Source organism: Aquila chrysaetos, chromosome 3 (assembly GCF_900496995.4).
Source record: "Aquila chrysaetos chrysaetos chromosome 3, bAquChr1.4, whole genome shotgun sequence".
Lineage (NCBI taxonomy): Eukaryota > Metazoa > Chordata > Aves > Accipitriformes > Accipitridae > Aquila > Aquila chrysaetos.
The window spans coordinates 24,283,541-24,309,982 of record NC_044006.1 but is presented as its reverse complement, the minus strand read 5'-3'; the positions used below and the strand labels follow the sequence as shown (position 1 = coordinate 24,309,982).

The following is a 26,442-nucleotide window of genomic DNA, read 5'->3' as shown; positions in this document are numbered from 1 at the left end:
TTGTCAAACACTGTGGCAGTCTGACTAAGAACAGTTCCAGCTGCTGAAAACTAAGGTCTTTGTTCTGCCTCTGGTTCCTGTCGCAGACTCCCAACAGGGAGGATGGTCAGACAAACTTCACCTCTTGTCAAACGCGGTTGGTTCTATCTTTGCTGAACAGATTCGTTAGCACACTGAATGGCAGCACCTCAGCAGCCTGTTTTACAGAAATACTTTATTACACCCTCTATCAGTACAAAAATTCACAAGCCAGTTCTTTTAGTCTGGTTTCCCTTTCCCCCCTCCAATAGAAAATATCAATAGAGGAAAAATTCCTGTAACACTTACGTCCATTACTGCGTGAGAAATGCAACAGAATTCTTACCAACTGGTATTTTCCCCACAACACACAGATAAAAGATGTGATAAGCATCTCACAGGGTATTTAACTATTATTTATTATACAATGATGTCCCTTAACAAAATCATTAGTGGGATAGTTAGGACATTTTGGAGACAAAGTATTTTTTGTATGAGTTCTTGCCATATTTTTAGATGCTACTGGTAACCAAAGCAATCCTTCCCATGAGTATTATTTTAACGTTATTTTAATCTCAGGACAAATTAGAAGTTAAAATCAAAGCTTTTAATTTTTGTGGTGAGAGTGAAAAAACATAAATATGAATTTAAAAATGTACAAGTTAAAAGCACGGAATTTGCTCAGTGTATTCTGGATCGCTTGACTCCACTCATTTCTCCCAGTGCTTTTCTTTTCTGGGATAATCCAGTTCCGCGTTCAGTGTTATTCTGAAGGCAAGATTCAGCTTGCGGCAGGCAGTAAGACTCCATTGGGGGAGGCGGATCCTTCAATAGAGGGAAAAAAAAAAAGTAGTTTAGCTCAAGAAGCTTCTGAAAAGAAAGGAACAGCTCATTAGTTTTCTAAAACTGAAAATAAAACGAACATTGCACACCTACATTTTGAATATGTTTTGCAAGCTCCCTACCCTGCAACAGATCCCAGTGCCAGCACTAGAACAAGTCATGTTATAGCAGTTAACATTTGAGGCCACGGATCGAAATACTCGGTGTAGGTGCTGGTGGCCACAGCTTCTGGAAAAGGAGGCACACAACCAGTAGAGCAGCAGTCCCTTCAGAGGCTTCAGGTGGCAGGGGTTGCTGGAGGCAAGGGGCTTGCCCCGCTGCCCCTGGGGTAGGTGAAGAGCACCCCTGTGAGGCGAGCGCCCACGGACACGCACACACCTGGATGAGGTAGTCGGCAATGTACTCCGGTTTCAGGCAGTTCACTCCTTGGGCTGCTGCCTCTGCCACGTCAACCCTGGTGTCCTCTGGCTTCAGCTTACTGAAGTCAGCAAAGAGATGAGTCGCTTCTTTGAAGAGAGACACAGAATGACCAGAAAACACCTATGGATTAAAGCACGACAGGCAAAAACGAGTTTATTTTTTGTTTCTTCCCCAAGACAAATGCAGTTCATGACCTGTAATTCTGCTCATCAAATTAACTAGCAAACCAACGGGAAATAAAACACCATGTACAGCTGTGTTCTGTACCATCATGTACCTTTCAAGAAGGGTGATCCTTCTCATCAGAGGAGGCACAGATATTCTACCCTCAATTCCCACCAGCACTACTGACTTGTGTGACTGCAGACAAGCTGCTCTGCCTGACCACTTGCAAAATGAAGATGACATAGCTTTTTCCTCCCACCCTTTGACCATGTCTCAGCTATCCTGTATAAGCAATTTTGTTGGTTAAGACCTTTTACTCACATGAAAAATGCCCAGCACAGAGCTTAACAGAAAGGAGAAAGGAAAAAAAAAAAAAAAAAAAAAAGAAAAAAAAAGAGAGAAACGTATGTATATTTAATTTAATTTCTGCACACACACCCCCCCCCCCCAAAAACCCCTACATACTTTTGCTCCTCCTGACTGAAGAAGGCGCCTGAATCCCGCTTCCTTGGTTTGATCAACATTCAGGATCACTTTCCAGCCACTGAAAGCTCCCTAGATAAAAGACTCAATTTAGTCAAAAGTATGTTGGTACTAAAAAAGTGTAAAGACTTAATAGATCTATAATTTGCCCCTTTCAGGAATATCCATCAGATAAAGATTTGCTACCATCTAGTTTTGTCTTTAAGTGTAAATGGCAGAAAAAAACCCCACAGAACGTACAACTATTGAGCCAACACCATACAGTCGGGCAGCTTGCCACCAAGCCCTTTCACCTGCGCAGCAAGATGGGCAAACTGATCTATGACAAGACCCTTGGCAACAAGTATTTTTCTCAGAACACCAGAAACTCGTTTACAGAAACACATCTTAAGAAAAACAGTTCCTTGGAAACAACATTTCCCCCCCACCCCATACCCTACATTATCTACACAGTTACAGTAACACCACCTAAGGCCAACTGGTAGCCTCACACAAGCACTCACTGTGGTTTCCAAGTAGGCAAGGGGTACAGAGGATTTGTTACAATCACTCATTTTAAAAAGGTTATCGTAAGATACACACAAGTTAAGATTTATCCTGATGTGACTGAAACATGAGTAGCATTTCTACCTTTCAAAGAATACTTGACTGCAATGCCCGATTTGAGAGTTAAAAGGCTTTGGGGAGCCCAAGTCCCATTTTCAAAAATCTCACTGAAAGACTAGGGAACTTGCACCATAAAAATCACGGAAGGTGCTTTAGGAAAGGCGTAAACTTGTGCCCTGTTGGAAGCACAGCAGTACACTCACTGCTAGACCTATAAAAATGCTGTCCAGAGAGCTGTATTCACCCATACGGCACAGCACAGGATTTCTGTTACTGCAAGTACCAGCTGTGGTTTCCCAGTAAAGCCGAGTTAGGTTAGCTCCCCAGTCAGAGCTCTGAAGCATTAACATCATCGTCCTGGCTGAGGGACATTTACATACAAAAGTAGCCACACTCCAGCTTTGCAAAACATGAATGATGGTTCAGGAGGAGATTAAGACTTTTAATATACCAGCACTAGAAGTTTTTTAAAAACAAAATTACTTAACTAGAATATATCCAGCTAAACCGTTTTGTTCTTAAGGCAGATTACCTTTCCCTGCCAGTTAAAGTTTCCAAGTTTCTTGGTGACAATCCCTGTGCTGTCCACCCACACTGTACAACTCACATTGCATGAGTATTTAAATACCTCAACAATACCATACCTCAACAATTCCAGTTTCTTGCCTCCCTTTATGAATTTTTTTCCTCCACCTCATGGCTGCAAGTGCTAGTTTCTTCTGGTTTACATTGATTCCAGGCAAAACATTAAGTATGGAATTACTTCCCCACTCGTAATCTTCTTCCTAGAACAATCATAAGCTTGAATGACAAAGCAGTCCTGCCAACTTTACCAGCAGAAAAATAAATTTAAAAAACCACACCAAAAAGAAACAAACAAACAAACAAAACAAACACCAGAACAAACCCCAACTCAGTCTAGCTTTATAGATTGATTTTTTTCTGACCAAATGAGCACTAGGTAAAATTAGAGATAGGGCTCTTCATTGCACCTATGTATCTAAATCAACTCATGTTTTCTGTGACATCAAGTCATGTGCACAACCAGATTCATCTTGCAGTTATCTACAATGGAATTCAACAGCAGGGCAAAGCAACTCACTACTCTGGACACCATCGACGCTACATTTCTGCAGCGTCTTCCAAAACCATCAAAGTTGGTTTTGATACATAAAGATATGAACCAGTCTACAGGCATTGTTTTAAAGTTAGCCTGGTCAATGTAAAAGAACTGCTAGACCCAGGAGAACTGTGAAGTAAGTTAGGGAGGTGAGGAGTTGGAAGAGATAGTGTTCAAAAATATCTATGTACATGGTTATAGAGTTGGATTATTTAAAACTATTATATGTTCATTTATTGAAAGGACCAAGATTTAATTCCTGGTGTAACAAGATCCATGTAAATTTAGCTGGTACCAGTGAGAATTTACCAAAAGGTACTCAAGCTTCAATTTTCAGAAATAACTATAAAAACTGTAGGTATTTCATTTATCCTATGCCAGGAGTTTGGTTCAGGACTAGTTTTCAGCGAAAAGCTTGCCAAAAATTTCTCAGACTTTGGATCCTCAAAAACTCCCTATGCTTGAGCGCCCTAAACTGCTAATTAGTTTTGAGAGGTGAAGTCCTTTCCTAGTAGTGCAAAATAAAAAGAATCGTGAAAAGTGACAACATAATCATTTCTCAGTAATAAGGTCCCATGCCTGAACAAAGCAGCCAGCTCCTCTACATGCCTCCAGGTAGGAACGATGAAGCACCCACTTTCCAGCTGCCATCGAAGCCAAGAATTTTTCATTTCGAAGAGGATGTCCCACAACAATGTGTGTGCAAGTTGGATCAAAGCACTGTTTCTCAAGTACTATTCCACCTTGAATTGAGGAATGAATTTGATTCAAATTATTTAAGGGTCATGCTGTACCACAGAAATGAGCAACTCAAAGTGAGAATTATCTGAATTCAGATAAAAATATACTTAACTCAAATTTACATTGAAAGTATTATCATTGAAGTGACATGGGCAGAAGCTGGCAAGGAAGGAGAAGCAGCCAGGAAAGAGTGGCTCTGATAAAAATAAAGTGCCACTGTAACATGGACAGGAATGAGAGAGACACCAGAGGAGAGCAGAGGAGAGCAGATCCTGGGCACCCCCAACAGTAAAGAATGAGGCTGTTGTGGAGACAGCTAAAAGAAAACTGCCAGAAGACAAAACCATTGCTATTTTATGGCAAAGCTGATAGCTCACATAATAATAATATATTCAAAGAATCGCTCACAAGCACAGAAAGCCATAAATTTGAGACCTCAAATCTGATGAGTCACTAACAGAAGCCCCTTTCTTTTCCCCAATGAGCCACAGCTGACCAGACACATAGAGACACATACTATTCTTTGCATTTCACAAATATCTGGTACCTAATTCCTCAATCAGATGGCAGTAATCAAATCTTTCTTGAGGATTAAGAGAAGACAGCTGAAATTTACGGTGTTTTTCTCGTTCTTCATCAGCCTTCTCATCTTCTGTAACAGCCTGGAAATACAGTAACAGATTTTGAAAATATGACAGAAAGATTAGGCTGACAGCTGACTATTTCTCTGCCAAACATTCTGGGTTATTTTTATATTAAGTTTTCTTTTAGCTAGGAAAAGCAGAACCAAACCTGTCAATCACTTGACGAAAATCTTGGATCTTATCAAATCAATGTTAGGCTCCTGCTTAACATCCTCTTAGTTCCCCCTTTCTTCAGGGCACAACTGAACCAATCTGTCATAAAAACTAATCCTCCATTCATATCCACCAAACGTCAAGTTGAACACATGAAGAAATCATCATCCATCTATCACACTGCCTCATTCATTCAGACTTCCTGTAACTTCGAGGGCCTTTATGCATTTCCACCACAGCTTATTTACTAACATGACATGTTATGCCTCTGAAGACACATAGCTGCTGAAAGTTTGAGCATCAATTGATACACTATGGGCAAAAGACTAAGCTCATTTTCCTAGCCCCTTCCAAGTTCACTGTAAAATAGTAGAATTTTAAACCAGGTTTTTGGCACAAACATCATTTTCTGTTTGTACCTAAACATAAGTTCCAGATACCACCAAGGAAACAAAGGCCTAACCTTTTTTCCAACATCCTAACATGGCTGGAGGAGTTCCAAGTAATACACACAGTAACTCTCCACTCCAAAGCCCACCTCAGCATTCTAGCAGGAACTAACAGGACAAAAACCTTTTTTTGTCTGAACAACCATTATTAGTTCAAAATCTCGAAGAAAGGGGGAAAGAGAAATAGAACTGCACAAAATTAATCCATTTCAAGATTTTAAATGCAGGTATTCACCTATTTTATATTTACCACCAAGTTCAAAGCTCCTTAAGTGTCACTATGTCTCCCGGAACACAAATCATCATAAATATTTCTTCATATGACAAACCTTTTCTTTGGGCTGTGGTGCCACAGGAGGGTTAGCCAGTGGGAAAGCAATGCTGGGGGCCTGCGGAGTGGGAATCAAGTGATCTTTAATTGGTGTTTCAGGATCTCTATGTACAGGATTCTTTAGACCTTCAATCAAATCTCCATCCCCAGCCTCGGGAACAGCTGTGAAAGTAAAGCATTGTTGCATGACTCGTCTTTGGCTGAATATAATTATGGATAAAGTAAAAAATAAAATTAAAAAATAAATAATTAAAAAAAAAAAGAAGTAGCTATCCTAAAAGGACAAAACACAACCGCTGCTACAACATGTGCAGTTACATTTCACCATTGCCTTTCACAAGGATGCTCTTCCTTACACCACAAACCACCAGTTGCAATATTGCAGACTCACGTCCCTGGATGCCTTGCTTTGGAAAAAAACAACAAAAAAAAAAACCAAAAAACCCCCCTCAGATGGACTAATTTCTTTAGCTAAACTGTACTGATTCAGTTGAACCAAAAAATCAATTGAATGCATTTAGCTAATTTTCTTCAACCTTCTCTAGGACAGCATCAGTTTTCAGGAAGACTTGCCGCAAGCAGAAACTCTATAAGTAGATTGAGGGAAGGAGCTGGGGGCAGGAGGGAGGCAGTGGGGAGAGAGAAATAAAGGATTCTGCTACCTCTCAGGAGGCAGGAATGGGAAGAAAGCAAAAATAGATGAAAAAACATAACTATGTTGCTTCCTTAGTCCTAGCAGTAAACTAAAGACTTCAAAAAGAACAGGGAAGATAAATACAGTATCTTCACTGAATCCTGACCTAAGCACGTCCATCAGCAGCTCTGACACATCTGTTTTTTGGGCTCATGGGTTATCTTCTTCCTATATCTCCATTCTTCACCTTTGAATATTTCCACTACAATTAAAAAGATTTTACTCCTGGTATTCCCATTTGAATGCCATTATACCTACCTGAATTGTCACCTGGAAACCAGCTGTGGTTCCAAAAAAAAAAATTAAAAATTGGAAGATTTCCTGAAGTTGATGCAGACTATTTTTAGACAAGCACTGCCTTGGTGTTTGACCACAAATGACAAATGGATAGGAAAGCTTCTCTTTAAAAAACAGCAACACATAATGGAGATCAAAGATGTAAAATTTTATTTTTGGCATTCGAGAAATGCCAACAATGCTCACTTTTTTTTTTTAAAGTAGAATCCAAACACTACTGTATTTTAAAACTCTCAAAGATCAAATGGATGCTGTAGCAAAGAACAAGGATATTGTATTTCTGGTTTTACCTGTATCAGCAATCTCTGCATCAGCTAAAGATCCTTTGAAGGCAGACTCGTCCAGGTTCTTATTGGCGTTATTCTGACCTTGCTCAGTGTACTGGGAAGGACTATTAGGCCACTGAAAGTTGCTGACAAGTCTTGCTCTCTCCTCCCTCGCAGTAGGATCATCCCAGATGATCTGCTCATTCTGGGATGGCTCTGTGTTTATATCTGTAACTGCCTGACGGGATTGCCTAAGGAAAAAAGCACAGATACCTTAAATATGCATTTGCTTTACAGAAGACTACCATACTAGAAGGCAATGCATTAATTATCACATCAACTGTAGCGTCCAAGTGACCTCATTATTAGAAAGAATGGCTGGGAAACTGGAAAATTTCAGTATAAAAGCAACTCCGGCAGCCTGGCTTTGTGAGCCTAAGAGTCAGCATAGCTGAAGAAAGGCAACCAAAATATCAGTAGGAGATGTTTCTATTATGTGTCATATTGATAAATTATTCCAAAATCAGTATACTCTACTCTTGACTGAATCTATTAATTTGCAAATAAACACCAAGCTAAAGGAATAATTTTGCAAGATTTCCATTACTTTCTCACTGTAGCTCAGCATAGTTAAGAGTTCAAATCCTACTCTCTGTTTAGAGAGAAGAGAAACATTCACAGAAGCGCTTTGCAGTAATACCTACTACTTGTATATGACCTATGTGGTGAAATACTGCAGCACTGCTTTCTTCAAAATCTGTAAGAACACTAACTAATCTGAAGAGAAAGGAAAGAAATCAGTTGGCATAATTCAATTCAAAACTAAAAAGCAATCACACTATTCTGTGATTTTTTGAAAAACAGAAGATACCTACTGTGGATTAAGATAACATTCTGATTTTATCTTGCAAGTCCAGTTAAAGATTCTGAATTGCAAGAGAAGCAACTTAAATACATCAGTAGAGAAAGACAATACACCTGAAAATCCTGGAGACCTATTCATGTTTCAGTGAATAGCTAGGTGTGCGCAGGGAGGACAAAATAAGAGACTCTGAAACACAAATTAGTACCTTAGAGCTTCCAAGACCCTACTGCGGCCATTTCGCACAGACCGTGTGCTATCAGGAGTGGTTGGAGAACCATCAAAACTGTTCCTTGAAAGGGATCCTCTTTGCCCTTGTGGTTTTACTAGCGATGTGGCAGACATGATCTCCTGCAGCTGCCTCTGGAAGTTCTCCCTCATTTCTAGTGCTTGGGTTAAAACTTGAGAGAAGGAACAAAACTTCTAACATCAAGACTGTTATATTGTAACGAGTCAAAAGTAACTGAAATTCCAGTCAACTTCCCTCCCCCCCGACACACATCAGGACAAAGACAATACATTAAAAGGAGAGCAAAAGTTATCTGGGAAAAATTATCTAGGAAAACTACATATGCCCCAAGTCACCCATTCCTAGACACAAGGAGAAATCTCCATTTAGCTCACTTCTGAATTTGCTCGCATGATCTAACTTATATCCACAATTCTCCCGTAACACATTTATTTACATAACAAAATTAAATACGAACTTCAGAGTTTTAAAAGCAAAGAAACAGCAATTAAGTAATTTGCAACAGATGATCATGATTTTCTTCTGGGCTGCCAAAGTCTTTAAAATAGAGAGCAAACCCCTTTCCTCTCATCCAGCAACAATAAGGACTAGCTGTACTTGACTAGTGTATAAATATGGTACCTAAAGGTTCCAGATTTTGACATTCAGCACCTGAAACTGTAAAAGGCTTATATTGATAGTTTGATGTCCCACAACTATTTCGAGAACAGTGATTTACATTTACCTCCTTTGGATTCACTTGTTACAATATGTTCTTCCCTTGTAGTAACTGTTTCCTTTATTTGGTCGGTAGTTACATCATCTTCAGCATCATCTTCATCCACTGGAATAATCTAAAAACAACAAAGACAAGCAGAATTCTCAAATGCCAAAATTTTTTGCTTTTTACCCATGTTCAACACTTGTATAAATTCTGAAGATTATTAATCTTGCCTTAGAGGAAATATAACCTTTCAGCTACTGCAATGACAGTAAAACAGTGAACAGCAGCATCAGTGACAACACCTATTCTGCAGTCTAAATTTCTACCAAGGCAAGTTCACACCTTGGATCTCATTACCTACAAGAGAAGGCAAAGACTGGACCTACATTATTTTGAAATTGGAAAGCACTTCTAATCTTGAAATGCCTGTGTCTCCCTCCATCGCCCTAGAAGAGGAGTATTACAAATGCAAAAAAACCTTAAGGAACATCTGCAATAGCTATTATTAATTACTAGCTACACCTGATTCAGGGCATCGCTGAATAAGCATCAAAGTTTTTTATTAATATGTTAATATAACAATTAAGTTAACTGAATCCAAATCACTTCATAGAACATGAATGCATATCACACATTATACCTCATTTTCCTCTGCTGGTTTTGCAGTTGATGGAAGTTTACTGGAGGAGGACAGCCTGACCTCTTGCACTGCACTGATGTCCAGGCTCATTTTGGGATTGTAAGTGTGAGGAAAGAGAGATTCAGGAAGCCGTTTATATTCTTGGGCACTCTGTAATAACATCCATTAACATAAGATGAGAAACTGATTTGAGATAAAAGAAATTTCACATAATCTAAACAAAGGAAAAGTACAATAAAAGCACCACCAAAAGAAGTACTTTACACAAGAGAAAAACGTGGCTCTCATTCTGGGAAACATGTAGTAGAAATGTTCAGTGGAAGAGAGTTTCTTTTCTCCTCATGGAGAACAAGGTAAAAGTACATCAGTGAAAACTGATTGCTCAATTTGTAAATTCAAAGCAGGATGCAAAACATCAGTTCCTATACATGTTCAGTATAAATGCAAACAGAAAATACACTGCCATACAACTGCTTTTAAGCCTCCATTTCCCCTCACTTTTAATAAGGGAACAAAGCAAGCTCCATACCTCTAAAAGCCAGTGTTCTGAAACAATATGTATACCCCGTTCTTTAACAGATTTGTACTCCTTATTGTTGTCATTTTGTCGTCCCTTGTAAATGAAGTGTGTTACTGTTTCATCAAGGCACCATCTAGAAAAGAAAACGACATACAACTTGGAAGATATAATTTCTATCAAAAAGTATCAGAAACCCAGCTCAAATTGTCCTATCCCTTGTTCATATTAAAATCTTGTTTTGCCTATTTTGTTATGCCTAAGTAAGCAATGAGCCCACTTACTTCATCAAAAAAGACAGCATTTAGTTTCAGGATAGAACAACTTCAATATCTTTTCAAAGCATTCCTGAAGTAAACAAAACTAAATCTGATAAACATATGGAAGAGGAGAGGTTTTTTGCTTTAGCTTTTTTGTTTTCTTTTTATTTAAGTGGAATTTCAAATCAGTTTCTGAAAAGAACACGTGACCCAGGATGAGAAAGCTTTTTCTTCTGTTGACATACTGAGCTGCAAGTGAAATACTGATCCTTAAAGCTTAAAATAAACAAAATGCGGGATTCTAACATTTAAACCAATAAAAACTAGTACTTGTTATCTAACGCAAATATCTTCAGCATTTCTAAGCTACTACCAGACATAAGAGCAACTTCCACACCATGAATGATAACGCTTATTGCGGAAGTCAGTAACAAAATACATAAATCAGATTTAGTGGGAACAGAATTCTGTCTTAAATCACAAATGCTAGTTTGTAGTTTCTCTTCGCGACAACCTATTTTTCCCAAGCTGTTCTAAGCACACGAACTTAGCCATGCCTATAATCTGTAAAATAAGCAGTTTTGAGCCAGGGAGAAACACAAATTCAGATCAAATTCAAAATCTAAAATAAAAGCAAATTTTAAACTACCCCAAAGCTAAATGTTTCATAGTTTTCTTCAAAAAAGAAGAGAATAAAATAAATACATTTAAAAAAATCTGCAATTCAGGAAGACTTCACGACAAACAGTCTTTCCAAGACACACTTATCAAGAACATAGAGACTGGAGATGTGTCGGGGAAAGATGGTCCTATTTCGCATTAGAAGTGGATGGCCTTATTTTGCAATAGAAATTGTTTAAGATGGTGAAATCTAACGTTTAGCTATAGCAAAAGGTCATGTAGATAAAGCACACTAGAATGCGAAGACTCGTATGTATTAGAAGTCACATCAGTGCAGAAGCTTAGAAGCTGTTTCTATCAGTTGATACCTGTAGTCTGCCCCAAGAGAAGCTGCTACTGCATTCAGTTCACTTTGCTTCTTACTAAGTTTTTTACTAACATATATAACAACATTGGCCAGAGGCTTGGGCTCTTCTTCCTGTTCAAGAAGCAGGGATAAAAACAGGAGAGTCATGTTTGGAACGTTTCTGTATCAATAACAAAAATACTTTAATATTTAGTGTAGTATGTAGTAAAATATGCAATAACAACAGAACTAAGATAAACACATATTCTCTATTTTTGCTGCTCCCAAAGTCCACAGTCAAAACCCAGCACTATTATCATTCCATGCACTAGGAATCCACAAGACATAAGATTCACTCCCAGCTAGTCTCCCTAAAACATATTCTGCTCCTTCCATCACAGACCGAGCACTTCCTGAACACTGAAATTAGGGAATTATCAAACCTTATGCCACAGAAGTATTTCACTGTACTGGAGTGAAAAAAAGTAAGAATAAGGAGCTACAAAATAAGAAGTGACAGCCTTCCCTTGCTGAAGGCCATTAGCTTTCTTGCTGCTCCTCTACAGTAAACAGTGTACAAACATGACAAGCAAAACATAAATGCTCCCTTTCCTCCTGCATCTTTTTCTGTTTTCTCTCACTAGGGTAGATTAGACTGAAGAGGCAGTCTTTATAAGGGGGTAAGCAACTGATCACATCTTGTGCCTTCTAGTAAGCAGGAGAGTAGCACCTTAGAGAGGAATATCGGAAAAAGCGACACATACATTAAAAAAGAACTCCTAGCTTTAGCGCAAGACAAAATATTTAATTCTGCTCCTCTGGAGGCTGGGAATTTCTTAAATGTGATGAAATCCTCTCATCCAATACTAAAAAGTCTGAATTGGTACTTATAAATATGTCATGTTACTTAGCAAGTACTTAATATTCAAGACAGTAGTACAGACAGTAGAAAAAGGTTTTAAAATTCTTCGCCTTCCAGGAGGAAACGCTTCTATCCTACCTTCCTTTAACTGTCATGAAGAATGCATAATCATATGGATTTCAACTCAAATAGATCACAAAGCACAATTCACAAACTCCTTTGTAACTTAAATCACAAAAGATACAGCATTTTCTTAATTAAGCCTATGCTCCAGAAACAAAAAACCAAAATTTCCTACCACTTCTGTCTCTGCAGTGGTCAACTGAGGGCTGGCAGTAAGAGCTACTGTATGCCTTGTGCTGTTTGCCAGTGCCAATTTCAAATTTCTGCTGATGACTTCAGAGAGAGGTGTGCTCAGTTTCCTGTTTTTTTGATCAGGACCTCCTGGAGTTTCCAAAGCTGCCAGAGCATCCTACCAAAAAAGAAGCAACTGACTGACTTTCACAAACACATTGTAAAATTCTCACTCAAGGGCAAGTTTCACAAATACAGTCTGTAGTAAGATGTCATACTCCTAAACCAGGACGGTGTACTGCAGTAGCAGCTAGCAAGTGCAACTGTAGTACCATTGCACAAAAGCAGTACAAGACAATCCCAATCTTAAGAGTTTGCATAAGCAAAACAGGAAGAAGATAGATTATTAATCTCTCTCTTCATTGCCACCAATGAAAACTGTCCTCAGCGGAAAAGCCAGTGCCCAAACCCAGGTATTCCTAACCCCAACCAGTTATTTTAATTTACTAATACTTCCCCGACAAGAGTTGCGTATGAGTATGCGATTCTTTCTGCACCTTTAAAACACCAAGTTTCCTACTGCCCTTTTTTAAAAAAGAGAAATTTTGGTCTAGAATATCTTGCTTTGGAAAATATCAGTGGTGAACTATTAGATTTCAAAAAGCAGAGTACCAAGTGAGTCACAGATTCACTCACTTACAGAATGGTTTGGGTTGGAAGGGACCTTAAAGATCACCTAGTTCCAACCCCCCTGCCATGGGCAGGGACACCTTCCACTAGACCAGGTTGCTCAAAGCCCCATCCAACCTGGCCTTGAACACTTCCAGGGATGGGGCATCCACAACTTCTCTGGGCAACCTGTTCCAGTGTCTCACCACCCTTACAGTAAAGAATTTCCTCCTTACATCCCACCTAAATCTACCCTCTTTCCGTTTAAAACTGTTACCCCTCATCATATCACTACATTCCCTGATAAAGAGTCCCTCCCCATCTTTCCTGTAGGCTCCCTTTAAGTACTGGAAGGCTGCTATAAGGTCTCCCTGGAGCCTTCTCTTCATGAAGCAGAACTAACTGAAGAGAACACTGGATTCATCTGGTTTTGTAACATACGTTTTGTTCTATTGCGTTTTTTTTTACCCCTCTGCCCACAACAAAACAGCCAACCCACAAACAACCCCCCAAAAACCTAACAACTTTGCAGGAATTCAATGCATTGAGCTTTCAGTTAAGGCCTCAAAAATGAAAAACAAACCTGAAGCACAGATACTGCCTAAGTGTCAGGGGTTTCTTTGTTCTACGACTAGTATTTTTTCTAGCCTTTTGTGGCCTTCAGAATGAGACAATGAACCCAAAACCCCAATGCATTTTTCAATCTGCAGTAACAGTTTTGTAATTGCTATAAAGCTATTACATTAAAAACATGTCATTAAAGTAGCATTTCATCACAAAAGAAGCAAACACTTGTTTCCAAATATCTGGAGCAATTATAAGCCTTCTTACATTTCTCAGTCTTTAGATGTAAAGAACACAGATTGTGTACCGTGTGAGGTGTAGAACACATGAACATATGATGCAATAAGCACAAAGGAGCTTTGTTAAGGACATTATATCATCTACTAGTCAATAAATTTAGTCCACAGGTCATTGACTAGAAATATATACAAATAAATGGAGCCAGTTATCCTGGCTTATTCAAAATGGAAAGTCTGTACATTAACAGCATAAAAAGGGGTAAGCACAAGTTTCTGTGCCGGTTTTAAGTTTATGCACTTCTTTAACCCTACTGGCTCTACAAATTGAAAAATTTGCAAAGATGATCACCTTTACATCAAAAGACGGCTTGAATAACTTGTCTTTGGAAAGAAATTTTGACGGTGTATCAAGATGTAAAGATGGTTCTTTCTGTGGCAGTCCCCCATGCGTAAGGGGGATTGTCTTCCCAATATGATGAGAGATTACAGCCTGGAAAGCTTTACTCTGGAACCTGTTGATATCAAGAGGGGTCACAGCTGGTTTTTTTCCAACTTCAAGGAGATAAGTAGGTTGTTCTGAATCAGAAGATTTAACCATTGCTGGTGTCTTGCTAAGCTGAGTAATGGAACTCTCCTTATCTTTAAAAGAAACAAAGAAAACATAAGCAAGCAATCTGATTTTTCTTTTGAACACAGATCTCACATACACTTTTATTTAAACAACTGAAAGTTCACCTGACCTTTCTTTCCCTAAACAAATAGTTCAAATCCTCCTCCAATAAATGCTCTAAACTGATGATTGTATTTTAAAAGCCAGTATCTTAAGTGTCTCTTCCAGTTAACTACTTAGTTTGAATTACATTGGTACTGAGCTTGACCCCAAGTGTCTGAAAAATAGTGAGCAACCCCTGGTCCGCTCACAATGTTTGCAGTTCCACACATACCTGGATAGCTCACATATGTTGTACAACAACTATCAAAATACAAATCCAAGAAAAAGATGCAGTACACAATAAAACCTTTCCTTTCAACATTAAAGGTAACTCCCCCTCCCTGGATCCTTACTTTCCATGCAACGTGAAAGTTCTTTTGTATTCATGACTCTGAATCACGCGTCTTTAGGTCACTATGTACACTTCCAGTCCTTTATGTCTTTGGGTTAATAGGACCAAGATTTAGCCAGGAACAAGCCCTTAAAGTTTATCCATCATAAATGCTTCTAGATAAGCATGACTCATCATCTTAATAGCTCAAAAAGACTAGTACAAAATTGCTTTTACACTTTATTGCTCGTTTCTCCCCTGACCCCTTACTTTTTTTTCCTTAAAAACGTAGTATACAGGTAAGACGTGCCTATGCCAACAACGTACCTTTTGTCCTCTGACTTGGTGACCCATATAATTAATTCAAAAGGGTACTGGTAAAACAGGTCTGCTAACATTCAGTATTAAATCACTGTAGTTTGCATCTTAATATGGAAAAAATATTGCCAAATAAAAGGTGTGAAATAACTGGAAAAGGAGCAGAAGCACCAGAAGATGAAGTAGACATGAAGGACTGAACAGAGGGGCATCATGTCATTGCAGACTAACAAGTTTTAAGCCGGATCTATCATCAATTCCCACGCAATCTACAGAGCAGCACGTGTGTCAGAAAGGACAAAGCTGAGACACTGAGCTTGATTCCCAGCTGACGGATAACAAGACTCCACTAACTCCAAGAAACTTGTAGGAAACACACAGTCTCACTTCTAAAATTACGACTCAACAGCAGGAAAAAAAAAAGGAAAAAATACTTGGAAAAATATCCTTTAGCTCTAATACTTCAAAAGTGTTAGGAAAAAAAACTTCATCATACCTGCCTTCTTTATCGTGAAAGAACAGTATAATGACGCAATCATATTCCCTAACTTGCTAATAACCAACCTTCAGCCTCTGCATTTTCAACCAAGAACTTGCTTTCATCTGCTCTCTTTCCTGTCCTTGCAGACTGCAAAAGCCAATCTACAGTGACTGCTGGCAAATTACACTTCTTCGCAACTTCATACTTGGAGCCATCTGGTTCTCTCGCCACAAGATGGGTAGTGGCAAACATTCCCTTTTTTGCATTGGCTTTCCACACAAAGAATTCTTGGACTCTAAAATTAGATTAATAAAAACATTCATTTAGTCATAACCAAAATTAATCTAGGGCACGTTTGCACTATTATAAAGTGCATTCAAGCAACAGAAAAAGAACCAGTAGAATTATCTAAGGCTATCCACTTTGCACTTTACAGCCTAACCTACACCTACAAGCAACCCAAAAAAAAAAAAAAAAAAAAAAAAAAGGTTAAACAGTAATGTTTTGCTTCTATCAGTATTGGAAACGTAACATTTCTCGTACTCCAGAAGTCCTTATATATCCCATTTCCAAATCATACACTGGACCTAACATTCTTCTGCAAGATTAATGGGACAGGCTGGATTCCTTTCTGGAGCTGCCAACAAACATCATTTCCAAATGAACAATAGTTTTCTTTATATTACAGTTTTTCTCTTATCATCAAGGACCCAATCTTCTAAGACGACGACAGGACTGAGAACTCACCGACAAAGAATTTAGTTCAAACAGACTACAAATCAGATCAAATGATACTCTAAGCTACACAATTTTGCCACTTTGTGACTAAATATGTTTTCCTTAATGTTTTTCAAAGATCCTGATGAATTGGGAGCAAATAATTCACCATCTCATCTCCTAAGAAATGGTGCACTATCACTGATTATGAGGCTGACCCAGATAGTACTGAGGAAGATGAACAATGGTCCGCTCCTGGACAACTGAAGAGCAACTCAGAAGGCCTGACGTGAAAAACTGATGGTTTTGCTCTGTTCTAGAGCAAAGCAAAAAGTTACTGAGACTCAGTCATTGGGAAATATGAGACTGAGCGTATTCTGGTAGAAATTAGGCTGTGTGAATACAAACTAAATTTCTCTAAAGGAGAGGAAAATAAAAGACCTATATAATAACATCTCACTGCTTCAGCACTAGGTTTTGTAAATGAATAGAATCCCAAAGAGCCTTTAACTCTAATATTTGTTACTCCTGTAAAAGAAGTAGTGAAATGCATAATGGATTTCATCACACTGGCTGCCTAAGAACAAGAAGAAGCGGTGACAGGAGACATACCTGGCTCCTAGCAGTCCTGCCAGATAAACCAGGGAGTCTCTCTCTGCAACAGTGAACTGGCTAAAAGAAAGAACACAGTCTTCCAGAGGGGTAACTCCTTCCATTACCGGAACTGGTGTGAAAAGTGGATTGGACTGGGGATCTAAAAGGAGCTGCTGTTCCACACATGTCATCTGAAAGAAAGGGACAGAGATAAAAATGCAAATCAAGCCAAATAGCAACAAAGCCAACAATATTTCAACAACTGTATGATAGCATTTATGGACTCAACAAAAAGCAATCCTGCTTCCATCATAACATCCGAGGCAAATTATTTCCCACTGAATCAGACAAATTCTTTTCTAGATCATTTAAATTCTGTCAGGTTTGACGTACTGAGGCATTATTCAGAACTTTTCAGTTACTACTCTTCCAGCCCTGGAGGCTCCCTTAAAGTATTTCCAGGTGTGATCTGAGGGTCTGTACAGATTTACTTCACAGAAAGCTACCTAGTACTGAAAAATACAGCAGTTAGTCTACACCACATGCCCACTCTTGGCAAATACAGTTAATATTTTTTGACTTTGAGCTATAAAGCTGACTTGCTCTTCTGACACAAGTTAAAAAGCTGTAAAAAGCATGAAACAAGAAAAAGCAAGCACAAAGATATCAAATGAAATCATTATCAGTCAACTAGCTCCTACAATTCATTAGAGAGAATGCTGTCACACTCTCACATAAGCAGCCTCTGAGTCATGACAATGAAATCCTATTTAACAAGCCTGTAGAAAATGAAATGAAACAGATAAAAGGTACCTTACAGATGCAGAGGCTTTAAAGCATGCTTTCATTTAGTACATTTCTAATGAAACAAGGCTAATCTCTTCAGTATTTTTCTTACATTTAAGCCACTGATAACTCCGCATTCTGACAAGACATATTTCTAATATAGATACCTGTTTACTCACAGAACTGAAAGTGTAACTCCCTTACCAGCCACGTATTTGTGACAACATCACCAACAGTCGGCTTCACTGTGCACCCCAATAAAGGTACCACAGCATAGTCTGCAATGGTTCTGCTCTGCAGCGGCAGAATTTTCCCAGCGTTCTCCTTTATAATATCTGCAATGCAGGACTCATCCTCTTCACCAAAACCCAAAAGAAGAAATCTCTTTCTAACAAATAAGCCTCCTTCAGCCAGTGCAGAAGACTCTCCCAAAGAGCCATTACAGACCGAAGATTGATTCTCTCCCCGAACAGTCAAGTGAGTAACATCACTGAAGGTTCTGGATGTCAGTTTTTCAACTTCATCTGAAAGGAAAAAAACAACCAGAACAACCAACCATAGTAATTGCTTGACAAGAACATCAAAGACAACTCAAAATAGTTTCATGAAGATATGACAGTATTCTGCTGTTTTCAGCCAGGTTTTAGTTAAAAACTGCTCTATATAGGCCTGTTTAAATTTGATTTCTAAAACACAATATAGAAGTTAACATACTAGATGCAGGTAGCTTTTTAATATGCAAATGCTGCAAAACTCAAATGCTAATTATGAGCAGTTAACCTTTCTATGGTATGCTGAGCCTAAAACGTACCCAATGTAGAATCATTATTTACGTATTGAGAGAGGAAGTCCTCCTCAGCAGCTTTCCGGTGCTTTGTAACATTCACAGCTTCTTTCTTCAAAAGATTATTATTTTTGGGAAGAATTGACTTCATTCCAGGTTGCTCCAAAATTGGGTTCTCTAACAGCTGGTAGTTCAGAGGGATATATTGCTCCACTGGATGTAGATAACCTTTACTAAATGACTCCAGCAACCATTTTGCTGTTACTACATGAGGCCTATAAAATAAAGTGTTATACAAACAAGTTACAGCAGGTTTCAGAACTGTAATTCTTCTCTCTCACTCCGCAAATACTAGTATATACACACACACCTGAAGTTTGTAACTCCAACACTAAGCAAGCTTTGGGCACTTTACAAACCTCAAGATTTTTTTTAATTCTTTCAGTCTGAGAACAGAGAATTTCATACTTATTTTCTATAATGTAAATTTTATCTGCCACTTCTGGATTGCCAAATCCTTCCTCCTCAATATATTAACAAATACATGTTAACACCTCTTTTCACCAATAAGAATACTTGTTTTTCTGTTCACTGAGGTGACTCATGCCTACCCAAAAACTACAGTATTCAAGAGCACATGAAGATGTACTCATGAATACTAGCTGTAAGTCTTCTCATTTAAGTCAAGAACTATTTAGGATTTTCAAATCAATACATGTTTTCCTGTTTACAAGGTGGTGGGAGAAAGAAAACAAGGTGAAGTAGACCTTAAGCAATATAGTTATCATAACCTGTGAGCTGTCTTGTCCAAAAAGTGTTTCAGCTCATCATTGTTTTCCCCCAAAATGACATGGGTAACATCTTCGTTCAGTTGATTAAATCGAACACCACCACCACAATTAATAAGCCTTCTCATCTTGTCCAACTTCCTGCCACTGAAGCCACACAGATAAATCTACAAAGAGAACAGAGCAACAAAAAAGGCTTTAAAAAAAAAAAAAAGTAAAAAATTAAAAATAAGGTAGGATATTTTGGTATAATTTCTTTTGACTGCTGTAGAACACAGAAAATAGCGGTGCAGCTTCTGAGAAGCAGCAAAAAAGTTAAGCATTTGGAATTGGATTAATTTATTTTTGCAAATTAATCTAGCAAAACTTCAATATTTACTAATGGAATGAACCCCTAGCCAAAGTCGTACAACCAGAAAAAAAAAACCCACCACCCAAAACCACACACCAATTCTAGAACCCATTCACTATAGTGTGTTTAAATATATATGTCTATAAACATATAATTTTATATTAATACTACATATTTAATATAATTATACACACACACGTAGACACATACGCAAGCTACAGCATGTGGACACAAAATAAATCTGGCATTTGCTACTGACCATGGAAGCAATTTACTCAAGCAGCAATTGCCAGTGCTTCAACCTAGTTGCTTCCACAGTGTTAAGACTGAACATTTCAAAGTATACATTGTTAAACATACTCGACACCCATCTAACAAATCTTCAGGGTCTTGAAAAGAACTTATATCCAAGTTTTCCAGCTCATCAGGAAGAGGATCCAGTCTGCCGCTCATAGCAGAACTACGTGCGGTTTCATTAACAGTACTTGAATTGATATTAGAAATGTGGCTGACGTCCGAAAAGGTATGATCTTTAAATAAAATTTAAAAAGATGCATTAGTTTTGGCTCATCTCTCTCCGCCTCTTCACTAAACAAAATACAAAACAGTGCTAGAAGGAAATGTAAAGTCTGAAGAATAACAAACACTAGGTAAGTATAACCTTGGTTAAACCAAGGGTTTTATTTACACACAGACTGAGTATGGTCTTACTAGCAAGAGTGCTTAGGCACCTTCTGTTTATTGCCAAATGGATGTCATCTATGAGATAGCGGCCAACGAGACTGGTTTTCAAAGCTTTTATTCCAGTTTTGTGGCCACCTATTAGAAATACTCTTAAAAATAGACAGGCCTCTCTGTAGTAAGGAGAAATCAACATGAAGCTCAGTGATTAAGAGAGTTATAAGCAGTTTCCATAATACCTAACTAGAATTCCCAGTGCTCTGTTGGTAGTGCTACCCCAGAGCTCCTGTTCACTCATTTCCTGAAGCAGTAGTCAGTAACAGGTGTTTGGAAAGATACATTTAAAGCTGGCTGTGTCTTTCATGCTACCATGTTTACAAAATGCTTTTAACTCTCCTTCTGTTAATAGCATGCAGTAAGTAAAAACAAATGCATGAAGAAAAAAAACAGAAAAAATAATAATGCTACTTAAAAAAAAAAAATTCTGTATTTGTTTTCCCCCCTAAGACTGCTGTAAGATTAAATTCATAACAGACACTTGTTTTAAACTACAAATGTATGAACCGTCGTGCTTTTTTAGGAATTAAAGATATACACCACTGATTCTTAAACAGACAATCAAATGCCTAATTCAAGTCTACTTTTTAAACAATTATTCACATGTTTTAAGTCTACACATGTTGGAATATTCAATATGCATAAAAGTAATCTGTTATGTTTTAAGCATAAGCAGAATCAGAACCCAAACTGTCAAACCAGCACTGCAAAAGCAAGCAGCACCCTAGTAATTCGAAACAGTTCTTCTTTGTTACTACAAATGTTTCCTACCTTACTTCAACATATTTTAAAAGGTTTTACTTACTGTCAGGCTTGCTGGCATGATTCGTAGGTGTTGACGTATTGGGTATATTGCTCAGTTTTGATCCACTCTCTATTCTATATATTGTCTCATCCTGACAGAAGCCTTTTGCAATGCTGTCAGAAAACCACTGCACAGACACACAGTGCACATTCCATTTTCTGGCACATTCATACTTCTGACCTTTCAAATATAAACAAAATAAAAATCACAAGTCACTAAAATGCTAATGTTTCAAACAGTGATTGCTGAAAGATGGCTGGACATTAAGAAAATTTTAAAATTCAAATAACTGATTTCAATGTGCAAGTTGTGTTATCCTGGACTCTTCCGATAAGTTGCTTATTTATTCTCTAAATAAAGGTAGAGGAAAAAAACTCATTGATAGCTAGCTCATGGGTACAGTATGACAGGGCAGTAAAGCAAGGGGAAAAAAAAAAAAAAAAAAAAAAGCCTTTAAAGCTTTCAAGCACGGGGGAAAAAAAAAAAAAGTTTAAAAAGTCCCAGGATACTTCCCCATATGGAAAGGGAAGGAAATTGGGGAAAAAAAAGAAAACCTTTCCCATTCTTCTCCCAATAAAACTACAATCCTTTCATCTTCCCAAGAGGAAAGAAAGGGAGCTTTCATTTTATCTTAGTAGGGAGTTCAAAAGGCACAAAGAATAGATCAGTTAAAAAACATTAGTCCACAACCGAATTTCAATCAGCATATAAATTAAGTCCTATCCAGCTCTCCCAAAAAACTTAGTTTTTCTGTATTCTTCCATCCCCTCTAGGATTCTCCATTTTATCTTTCCTTAAATACCATTTGGATCTCTGGTTTTTCCTCTTTTGTTCTCTTTCTCATGGCTTTAGAGCAAAGTAAGGGTGCCCTGTGTTACTCTTCCCATCAACAGTGATTCCTTAAACAGTAGTAAGAGCAACACTGAAGCAGACACAGAGACAGCTCAAACTCTTATGCTTATGCATATTTACCCTACTTCAGCTCAAGAAGTAAAAATAGTATTTACTCTGTAAGTTCTACCTTTTGGCTCTTGAACTATGAGGTGAGTACATTCATTCATCTTGAGCCGCCCCGTATATTGCCCACCGTGTTCAGCAGTGAGGCGCTGGACTTCTTTCCTTTCTGAACTACTTAAGCCAGTTACGCAAATCGTACAGCCAAGGAACACAGGACAAGCGTAGTCTTCCATGTTAACATCAGTGTATCTCATTATGCTAACGGAATGAAAGAAAAAAAGAAAGAAAATATATTTTTTCCAAGTAAAATCAACCAGAAAAAGAAAGTGGCCTGTACCACCATAATTACCAGTCCCCCAAACAAAAACAGTTTTGTTTTGGTTTTTTATACCTTTGCTGAGACTTATCCCACAGTGTCTTAACCCAAGAGGGAAGCAAAACAGGTTTTTTCAGAGAAGCAGCTACTAAGTATTTCCTGCTGCCAACTTCCCCAGCTATAAGATGAGTTACTGACACACTGAGGTCTCTGGACACACATCCACCCATCATCTGCACATACTTATGAACTTCTTCCTGGGTGGGGAAAAAAAAAATTATAAAAAATTATCAAGAAAAAAGAAAGAACCTACATCACACTCACATTCACCTTAAAAAACAAAACCATGGATTTCAATTGTCCATGGTTTCTCCTAAAAAACTGTTCAAAAATACAAAATGGATATATATGGAAAACATAAAAACCATCAAATATAATTTCCATTTTATTTGCATTTCTGATAAGCTGAACATAATACGTACCCTTAATAAAAATATGACAGTCATACAGTATTAGTAAAATTTTACAGATGGTTGACATTTTAGGTAGTATAAATTAGAAAGAGATATTGGAATAAATAAAAAGTAAATTTCTAAGATAAACTATTTAAACCATAGCTGACAGGGTATTAAATCTTTACCATGTAGTTTTGAGCAACCAGAAATAGAGCGTGTTGCCTGTAGCATTATAGTCACAGACAAAATAGCAAGATTAAGTGATTCATCTAATCAGTTAATAAAAATCCCTAACACGTTTACTCCCATATCCCACACAGCTGAAATCTTACATGATTATATATGTATACGCTTATGTAATATACACGTGTGCATGCACAGATATATCTCTACATACGCTCCCTCTTTCTCCATACAACTCTCTACATAAACTATACATACTCTACAAACCACAGAAAGACTAGACATACCTAGACACAGGCACAGTTATATATAGTATGACTGCTGCCTTAGTAACGAGCCATCTGAAGCCAAGTGACAACAATAATCAGCTAAACAATCCATTTTGTACAATGCATTACCCTAACATCTTTTTCAAGGCTGGTACAGGATACTGTTACGTCGGCCATGGTCATATTGTACACAGGACGCTCAGCTCTTGGGACACATTGCTGGGACTGCATACAGTACAGGACTACCTGTGGTCCAACAATTCTACAGCCAAGCTGCAATAAAATAACAAAAAAAACCAAACAACCAAGACCATTAGCAGAAGGTACACTGGTATAAAGAAGGCTTTCCTTGTCCCTGAATCCTGAGGAAGGCAGGGCCCTTGGTCTGTCCTCCTCCTCCAGCATCTCCAAGTAGTTGACAGTTTTGTTTTTACTTTCAGCTGCAGATTTTCAGTACAATCCTTGTAGGTTTTCTGGCCTCAGTAAAAGCAGCAGATGCTATAGCTAACATGCCAGAGAATTCCAGCTAGCCTATCTTTGTCTGCTGGACAACTCATTGCAGGTCAAACTAAATCGTGTTACTCGGGGTAAAAAAGTGTGAGAGCCAGCTTAGCAACTCCAGCAGAATCAGAACTGATCACACTATTTATTTTTCCACGTGCTTCAAAATAATCCTTATGCTTTGCTAGTCATCTTCTTCCCTAAATATAGGATGCAGTAACGTTTTAAAGATTTCATTGTGAATACTTCATACTGCTATTATTCAGTGCAAAAAGAGAGAAGATAGAGTGTAAGTATGGACAAGAGAGCTTCTAGAAGAGAAAGAATATAGCTAAAAGTAAGTTGATGGGTAGCATACCTTTTTGAGATGATTGAAAACAACGCCTTTAAAAGGATCACAAATGTAAAGCGATTTATCATTTTCTTTTATATTGAGTGCTGTTTCTTCCTCAAGGATCTGGAGATGCTCTTCTGACTGAAATTCTTTTATAGACTGCAGGTAAACAGTGCATACATTTATTTAACAAATCACAAATAGCCAATCCTGTGGAAACTACACAAGTACTACTTGAAACAGGTCACAACAAACCTACCATGCCAGAGTGTAACTGGCAGAAGAAAGGGCTAAAATACCTCATGGGTGTCCTCCTCATTCCCCCAACTCTTCACAATACTCAGACTTAAACATTCTTCATATAGACTTCAGGACCTGATCCTGCCACAGTGCCTTTAGCTCCCGCTAACCTCTCAAGGTGGAAAACAATCCACAGTGTCCTTCCTAAGTTTGCTTAATGCTTAGATGAGTGACCACCATCCAGACCTTCCCAGCTACATGTCACTTCGCCAAATGTCAACAGGTTTTGAAATGATAGTTACTTCTTGTTCAAGAAGTAATTTCAACAAAATTGTTCTTGTTGAACAAACTTTATTAAACACCGAACACCTCTATTACAGAAATAGCTTTATTCCCAGATGTATACGTATAAGCTACATCTAAGTCAATCACGAAAATCATTTAATTAGGTAGTTCACCGAGCTCACTGAGAAAGGTGATCAACCCTACTTACCTCAAGAGCTTTAAAAAAATACTCCGAGTTCCCAGAAGACTTTATGAATTTCACAAAAAACAGCTCCTTACTACCTTTCATCCTTTAACTGAGAAGCAAAACCCAGTAAGCGTCCGACACTTGCGGCGTAGCTCGGAACCGCGCAGTGACGGGGCACACCGCCCACCACCAGGGGCTGTGATCCCCCCTCCGCCCTGGCCCTGCCCCTGCCCCCACCGGCCCGCCCCACGCCGCCCAGCCTCGGCGCCGACTCCGGCCGGAGAGGGGCGGGGAAGGCCGGGCCAACCGGGAGGCCCCTTCCCCACAGGGCCCCCTCCTCGCGCCGGGACGCCGCTGCCGCCCGACGCGCCCACCTCAGGGCTCCCGCGCACCCGGGCGGGTGCCCGGCGCCGCCGGTTTAACCCCGCGCCCGGGCCTGAGCTCGGTCCCTCACCCACCGCCTCCGCAGCGGGCGGGAAAGCAGCGGACCTGCACTGCGCAGGCGCAGGGCGGGGCGGGACGTGGGAGAGGCAGGAAGGCGCACGCGCCGCCGGCGCTGTGGGCGGGGAAGGGGTGCCTCGTCATCCCGCAACCGCGCGTGCGCCCTCGCCGTCTGCCCGGTGGAGGCGGTGCTGCTGGGAGGGGGGAAGGAGTTCGCTGAGGGCGGGCGCGCGCGGGGCCTATCGCTCCGCCCCCCCCCACCGCCCCGCCCCGCCCGTCGCTCGCTGTGCTCGCGCCGCCGCCCGTGCCGTCGGCGGGCGGCGGTCTGTGGCGAGTAACGGCCGAAGGTGCCCGGCCTCCTCCTGCCGCCGCTGGATGCCTGCGGCGTATCGCACCTGCGCAGTCCCCTCAGCTCTGCGCCCTTGGGGCGGCCCGGTGCGCAGTTGAAGACAGTAGGGTGCCCGGGCGGGCCTTAGCGAGCGGTGAGCTGGAGGAGATTGCTCTCCGGCCTGGGAATTGTTGCTGCCGTAGCAGGTGGCAAAAAAGGCTGCTTCGCTAGTCACGGCATCCCCCGCATGTGGCACCTGCTCTCCAAACCCTTCCGAGTCCATCAAGGGGCTCGCTTGGAACAGGTTTGGGGTCTTGGTGCTGCTGAGTTCTGCTGGGGGGGCGATGGGGGAGTATCACAGCTGGGAGGGTCTGGGAGAGGTTGGAAGTGTGAGCATCCCATTCGCATCCAGGTTCCAATCCTTGATGTCTTTCCAAAGGAAATAACGGTAGGGAATGCATTTTTATGCCTGTACCTTCCAAG

General features: G+C 39.5%; 1 protein-coding gene across 3 annotated transcripts; it reads right to left on the bottom strand.

Annotated features, from left to right (window-relative positions):
* Positions 1-196: 196 nt before the first annotated feature.
* Positions 197-25,669, bottom strand: TOPBP1 (DNA topoisomerase II binding protein 1). Of its 3 annotated transcripts, none has more exons than XM_030009503.2 (28): positions 25,565-25,667; positions 25,212-25,299; positions 24,503-24,637; positions 23,773-23,916; positions 22,812-22,993; positions 22,485-22,678; positions 21,464-21,643; positions 20,281-20,450; positions 19,572-19,735; positions 18,808-19,055; positions 18,201-18,520; positions 17,229-17,401; positions 15,983-16,194; positions 14,407-14,696; positions 12,590-12,763; positions 11,452-11,561; positions 10,215-10,338; positions 9,686-9,835; positions 9,067-9,175; positions 8,301-8,493; positions 7,255-7,481; positions 5,972-6,135; positions 4,944-5,058; positions 4,235-4,398; positions 3,180-3,320; positions 1,912-2,001; positions 1,240-1,401; positions 197-843 (listed from the first exon to the last, which is right to left on the bottom strand). In XM_030009503.2, the coding sequence occupies exons 2-28, from the start codon at positions 25,290-25,292 to the stop codon at positions 700-702; spliced, it is 4,560 nt and encodes a 1,519-aa protein (XP_029865363.1). In that variant the 5' UTR covers positions 25,293-25,299; positions 25,565-25,667; the 3' UTR covers positions 197-699. The 3 variants fall into 3 exon arrangements, with proteins under 3 accessions (XP_029865363.1, XP_040978077.1, XP_029865365.1); XM_041122143.1 differs by having other exon boundaries at positions 25,615-25,666; XM_030009505.2 differs by lacking the exons at positions 197-843; positions 1,240-1,401; positions 1,912-2,001; positions 3,180-3,320; positions 4,235-4,398 and adding an exon at positions 4,424-4,723 and having other exon boundaries at positions 25,212-25,669.
* Between the last annotated feature and the right edge of the window lie 773 nt (positions 25,670-26,442).

Excerpts from the sequence above, each read along its gene's own strand:
- TOPBP1 (XM_030009503.2), bottom strand. The coding sequence starts at position 25,292 with ATGAAAGGTAGTAAGGAGCTGTTTTTTGTGAAATTCATAAAGTCTTCT. Across the intron at positions 14,697-15,982 it reads TGAAAATGCAGAGGCTGAAG|ATAAGGAGAGTTCCATTACT; the intron begins GTTGGTTATTAG and ends TTTCTTTTAAAG. Across the intron at positions 12,764-14,406 it reads AGCCGTCTTTTGATGTAAAG|GATGCTCTGGCAGCTTTGGA; the intron begins GTGATCATCTTT and ends CTTTTTTGGTAG.